The following is a 6,358-nucleotide window of genomic DNA, read 5'->3' as shown; positions in this document are numbered from 1 at the left end:
ATTGCTCTCCCTCTTTATTTGTCAGCAACTAGAGCTCAAAAAGCTGCTATTGTGCTTCATTTGATAGCAAGCGGAGCTAAAAAATTATGCTACTGTGCTTTATTTAACAGCAAGTTGAGCTAAAAAATTCTGTTATTGTGCTTCAGTTGACAACAACTGGAGCTAAAAAAATTCTGCTATTGTGCTTCATTTAACAGCAAGTAGAGCTAAAAAATTCCGCTATTATGCTTCATTTAACAGCAAGTAGAGCTCAAAAATTCTTCTGTTATGCTTTATGTAACAGCAAGAACATTTGCACTTTTTTTATAGCAAGAAGAGTTCTAAAATTCTATTATGCTATTGTGCTTCATTTAACAGCAAGTAGAGCTCAAAAATTCTCCTATTATACTTCATTTAACAGCAAGTAGAGCTCAATAATTCTTCTATTATGCTTTATGTAACAGCAAGAACATTTGCACTTTTTTATAGTAAGAAGAGTTCTAAAATTCAGCTATTAATAGTAACTAGTACACACTGACAGTAGCATCCAAAAGGCAACTCCATGAGTAGTAGGTCATGCAGAGAGTGCTCTCATGTAGACAACTCCATCCACCATAAGCTTTAGTAATTCCCACTAGCTGTAAAGAAGGCCGTAAACCCAGTTTTTGAGCCTCTCCCTCTCCCAGTTCCTCCCACACTTCCTCTGCCATTGCCTCTCCCTCTAACTGCAGTTGTGCTACCTCTAGGGACATCATTGTTAGTTGTTGATGAACTTCTAGGAGGTCTAAACCTGGATGTTGTAGCTTGAAAGCTTGCTGCATCTTGAGAGGGTGCAGCTTGAGATCTTGCTGCAGATTGAGACCTTGCTGCAGCTTGAGATCTTGTTGGGCCTGAAGCTCTAGTTGCTGCAGCCTTGCTTGTAGATGCATCTGTCTGTGCTTGCTGCAAGGAAAACAGATCAGTTAAACAACAATTGCACTTTTTTTGTAAAAGACCAACACAGCATGAAAATAAAATTACCTCTGTTTCCCTCACTTTTCTCCCTCTCTTCCCAAGATATGACTTTGTTTTTTGGTGTTATCTCCATTCTGTTTACAGGAAGTTTTGTTGTGCCCCTGACCACCACAACTTCCACATGTGATCTGTATGTCATGCTTGCTCAGTTTCTTCCCCTTGGGTGCTTCCCCCTCTTCTCTCTTCCTATCATTGTTCTTTTTCCTGGCTCCTGGCATGGCAATGTAGCCAGGTGCTACTGGCCTAGGGTTTTGAGACACAGGCCATCTTTCTTCTCCTTCAACTGGTTGCAGGCAATGCTCATAATTTTTTTTGAAAGTATCAATGTAGTAGCACTTGTCAATGAAATCCTCTACTTTTCTTCCACTCATATAGATAGCACAAATTGCATGACAACAAGGAAGGCATGCAAGCTGAAAGTAACCACATGAGCAAGTCCATTTCTCAAGGTTAACGGTGTACCTCCTGCCTCTGCTATTTAAATGCTTCACCTGAAAACCATCCTTTCCATTCCAGAGCACCTCCAAGAACTGAGTTCTCTTGATATTGGCCTTAATCTTCTTGAAGATGTTTGGGCAAATTATGCCATTCCACTTCTCACTCTTGGTTTTCTGCTCTTGAACTCTAACCATCATTTTTTCCTAATCTTTTCTTGCTGTGAAATAATGGGGTAGAACCTAGCTTCTATGATGGCATTGTTAAATGATTCACAAAGGTTGTTGTCAACTGACTCACAATTTTCTCCTATTGGAAAGAAAGCCCTAGCCCAATGCTTTGGGTCTGTCTTCATGATATCTTTTGGACCTTCTGGAGTTAGTTGAGCAAGCTTGGCCTTGTTGTAGTTGAAGTCTTCTCTGTTTGCAGACTTAGCAATTGCCCAAAACCTTTTCTGCAATTGATGATCTTTATGCTTCTTTCTCCAGTTAGCATAGATGTGCCTAGCACACATCCTATGCTCTGCCTTAGGCAGATAGTCTCTCATACTGTTAATTAAGCCCTGTAGTAGACATAAGTATTTATTAGTAAAATAAAGTAGTAGGGCTAGGACTAGTACAATGAGACAAGACTAGGACCAGTACAGTGACACAAGGACTAGGACTACTACAGTGAGTGACACAGTACATATCAAAAAAGGTTTAGTCGTGTCGACGGAGCGTCAAGTAGTCATGTGGCTAGGTACACGTCGACGAAGCGGAAAGTAGTCAAGTAGTCGTGTTGACGCTCCGTCGACACGACTAAACCTTTTCAATAATTGAATAAGGCAGTAAATAAATTTAACCTTTTGCTTATCAGAAATAAAGACCCATCCAGCTCCTTGATCGTTAATGTCCAAGTCTTTGATTAAAAGACCAATGAACCAGGCCCAACTCTCATTTGTCTCCTTCTCCACAACAGCCCAAGCTACTGGATACATTTGGTTGTTTGCATCCCTGGCTATTGCAGCCAGTAGCTCACCTTGGCAGGCTCCCTTGAAAAAACAACCATCTAGCCCAATCACTTTCCTACACCCAGCTTTAAACCCTTGCTTCATAGCATTGAAACATACATAGAATTGTTGAAAAATATTTTCTTCCTTCTCTTTTGGATCCAAGCAAACAACCACAGTACTCCCAGGGTTGCTCCTAAGAAGTTCCAACTAATAATCAAACACCTTGTTGTACTCACTTTTCATTCCACTCATCAGCTGGTCAAGTACAAGTTTTTTTGCTGCCTTGCACTTTGAAATGGACACATCAGCAAACATGTCTTTCATCACTATGGCTTTCATACTATCAATCTTCCACAAAGGATTTGCCAGGATGAAGTGCTCATACCTTTTGGCAATGACCTTAGCAGTAACCAGTTTGTTGTCTCTGTTTTGTGCACATTGGTGTTCATCTTCAAATGTGATGATTTGAAACCTAGAACACCTGCTGGTCTTAGCTGCATACAACATCCAGGGACACCCAGGCCAATCACATTTTGCTCTAACTCTGGCCTCCTCTGACTTTAAAAATGAAATGCTTCTTTTGGTAGCAAGCCCATATCTCTTCATAGCTCTAGTCAATTGTTTCTTACTTTTAAAAATCATTCCAAGACTAAAATGAGGAATGTCAGAGTCTAGGTTAAACCTCACAAACTGGCTCTTCCTCCTAACCATGTTGCCATCCTCATCCTCATCATAGGAGTAGTCTTCATCTGATGACTCAAACTCCATGTCCTCCACAACTTCCTCCACATTTGCTACCAAATCAATGGGCACGGCCCCTGTTGCATCTGCATCAGCCCACATCTTGGAATCTCCCATCTTTTTCCTAAATTTTCTTGCATGTTTTCTCATCTCAACAACCTCTGATTCTTCACCACTATCATCAGTATGTGGCACATACTCATAGTCCTCTGAGTCCTCTGAATCTGAACCATTTTCTGCCACTTTAGCAACTGAACCAGATATGTCTTCGGCTGCTTGACATGGTTGACTTACATTAAGAACTTGAGAACTCTGAGTAGGATAATCAACTCTCACATTTTGCTTCAATGGACTGTTTATCACCTGAGAAATCGCACCACCTACATCAGGAACAAATATATGCTCAATAATTTCTCCTGCAGTACCAGTCTGTTCAGTGGCATTGACATTATCATTGACTTCAGCACTACAATTTTCAGCTGTGATAACTGCATCAGGTTCTTCTTCATTGCCAATGTTCATCAGTTCATCAAGCTCATCCTCAAAATCTGACCCACTGTCTATTTCTCCTTGTTCTTCTTCTTCACCATTGTACTCCACATATATTTCACCAACTCCCCCCTCTGTAATGTAGTCAGACATCTTCATGCAGCCACCATCATCATGTAAAAAAGCAATCCATTTACCAAATCTCTGCCAGGCAACAGGAAATAGTACTTCATGCTCTCCTTCACTGCCATATGATCTCCTAAAAACCCTTTCAACTCCTGCAAAGAGAGCTTGTCCCGCTCAATCTCTGACATTCCAGTTTCTCCCCCAACATAATCTAGACTTGAACCAATTCGTATGAATTGACCACAAAGTGAAATCTAACATTCAAGATCTCTGTCGGGTCCATGATTTCAACAAGAAAACCCTACATTACAAGCAAAGCAACTAATGCATCAGTGATTGTCGGCCGATTCAAACACCCCAAAACCCTAACTTGATCTCACTGTAGAACCCTAAACCTAGCCCACAGAGAGGGGGAAAAAGGCCAAGCGCAATAGAAGGAAGAACATCACATACCTGATTCTACTCTGGTGGAGTGCTCGTCGGAGATGGCCGCGATCATCCGTCCTTCGCCATGGCCGCCGCGGAGAAGTTGACGCGTCAGGCTGCAGGGAAGGGAGGCGAAGGGGGGGGACAGAGAGCGATGGGGAGGCGGAGCTGGGCCGGCTCAACCAGATTTGGCCCGCGCTGCGACCAGTGGACCCACACCCCCAGGCTGACTCAGCAATCCCTGTTTGGGAATGGGCTTAAGGGTTGTGACGACTGGGATTTGAGAGGTGGGGGTGTCGATTTCAGGGATTAGGAGTTGGGGGTTAGATTCCGACGGGTCGTACAAAGACAGGGTTTGTTTCAGACTTCACTCCCTTGACTACAGCGGAACGGTGTCCTTTTTTTCACCAAAACAAATCTTGAAACATGCACAGGCAGCACCATCCAGCTCCGCATGTGCAACAGGCTTTGCCTCCACTTGGGCCACAGCTGCGCGCACCAGCCGACCCTACTCGGGCCCGCCCTCCTGTTCCACGCACTGCAGATCGACCGATCCGCCCGTGTGTCCGCCTCCACCTTCTGTTGCACGATTCAGCCTATGTACGCTCGCCCGATCGATCCGCCGATCGACCGCCGCACGTCTCGTCTGCTACTGGTACACGCACGCGCCTTCTGTTGATTCGATACCCTCTGCAACTCGCCGCTGCCAAGGCATCCAAACACACAACTGCTTCTCCATCCTCTAGATCAACTCGAACGTCATCGCCTCATACCTAGCTCATGATACCACTTGTTAGAATAAATCCGAGGCATACCGTTGATCATACAAGGACCAAGCAATCACGCGAGCACGACACCGAGATTTGTTAACGAGGTTCACTGATATGGCTACATCCCCGGGGCTTGACTACGGGCGCTCCTCCCCGTGACACCGTCACAATACCGCACCCGGCCACCCGGGCGCCGGCACACGCCGCCGGCTCCTCCTTTTTTTAGAAAAGGAGGATGACCCCCGGCCTCTGCATCTGGGAGATGCATACGGCCACTTTATTGATTATTCTCAGGACCTTACAAAGTATTACAACAATGAGTCTGAATCCACCATCTTGGCAACACATGTCGGTAGTTCTATCCAAAATGATGAAGGGGTGCTAGCTGGGCCACTACCCAAACCACTCACCTAAGCCTAACATCAAAAGCCGGAAACCGAAACATATTCGGAAGCCCCAGCCGAGCCACATACCGGGTCTGGGGCACAATCCGGTCAGACGCACTCGTGTGTCGTCATCGCTATCTTCCACAGGTCCGTCTTCAGATCATATTGAGGATTCTACCTTGACTGGCCACTCTGCTATCGACGTCACCATGACGCCAGACAGCAACCTCCTCCCGCGCGAGTCCATCTCCGCGCATCGGGCGGCGAGCCTCCACAGCGCCATGCCGCCGATCTTCGCCGCCATCAATGAGTGAGATGAAGTACCGCTCCACCACGGCATGTACAAGGTGAGGAAGGGCGAGGTCCCCATCGGAGACACGGCCGGAAGAGAAGCATCGCAGCCCCGAGACACTGCCCGGAGCTGCGACACAGTAGTCAGGCGGGCCGCCACCAGGAACCAGACAAGCTCGCCATGCACACCCAGCATCCCCATGCCCAAGTCGGCGCCTTCAAGAAGGTGACGACGCTGTGGCGCCGCCGCCGCTTAGCCACCGGGGCTAGGGTTTTCACCCGGGCGCAGGGGAAGGGGGGAGGCAGGGGAGGTTTAGCCTCGGCGCCGCCACCAAGGAGGGAATGGCGTCCGGGACGCCATCGACGCCGTGACCGCCACCGGCGGCCAAGGGTTTCCCCCGGCCAAGCGCCCTGCCTCCACCACCGAACCAGCCACAACATCAGCAGGCGCGTGTACGCTGGAGATCCAGGCCGGCCGGAGGTCATGCATCACGAGCAGACCAGGATCGCCTCCGATCTGACGAGGGGAGCCCGGGGCCTCCCCGCGCCATGACCTGCGCCCACCGGGACCTCGCTGCCCGCGCAGCCGAGGGGATACGGCCTACCTCACCGACGAGCACTCCCCGCCGCCGGAGGAGCGCCGTCCGCACCAACGAGGCCGCCGCCTTAGATCCGGACCCTCACCACCGAAAGGGAGCGGTCTCGCC

At 47.7% G+C, this 6,358-nt stretch overlaps 1 protein-coding gene across 1 annotated transcript; it reads right to left on the bottom strand.

Moving 5' to 3' along the window:
• Positions 1-1,456: 1,456 nt before the first annotated feature.
• On the bottom strand, positions 1,457-3,992 carry LOC125514534. The gene is made up of 2 exons (XM_048679874.1): positions 2,273-3,992; positions 1,457-1,990 (listed from the first exon to the last, which is right to left on the bottom strand). Exon 1 carries the CDS (start codon positions 3,809-3,811, stop codon positions 2,630-2,632), a length of 1,182 nt encoding a protein of 393 aa, XP_048535831.1. The 5' UTR covers positions 3,812-3,992; the 3' UTR covers positions 1,457-1,990; positions 2,273-2,629.
• Between the last annotated feature and the right edge of the window lie 2,366 nt (positions 3,993-6,358).

The sequence above is a fragment of the Triticum urartu genome, chromosome 6 (assembly GCF_003073215.2).
Source record: "Triticum urartu cultivar G1812 chromosome 6, Tu2.1, whole genome shotgun sequence".
Classification (NCBI taxonomy): Eukaryota; Viridiplantae; Streptophyta; class Magnoliopsida; order Poales; family Poaceae; genus Triticum; species Triticum urartu.
Note: the sequence above shows the minus strand (reverse complement) of the source record. Positions and strands in the feature narration are given on the sequence as shown.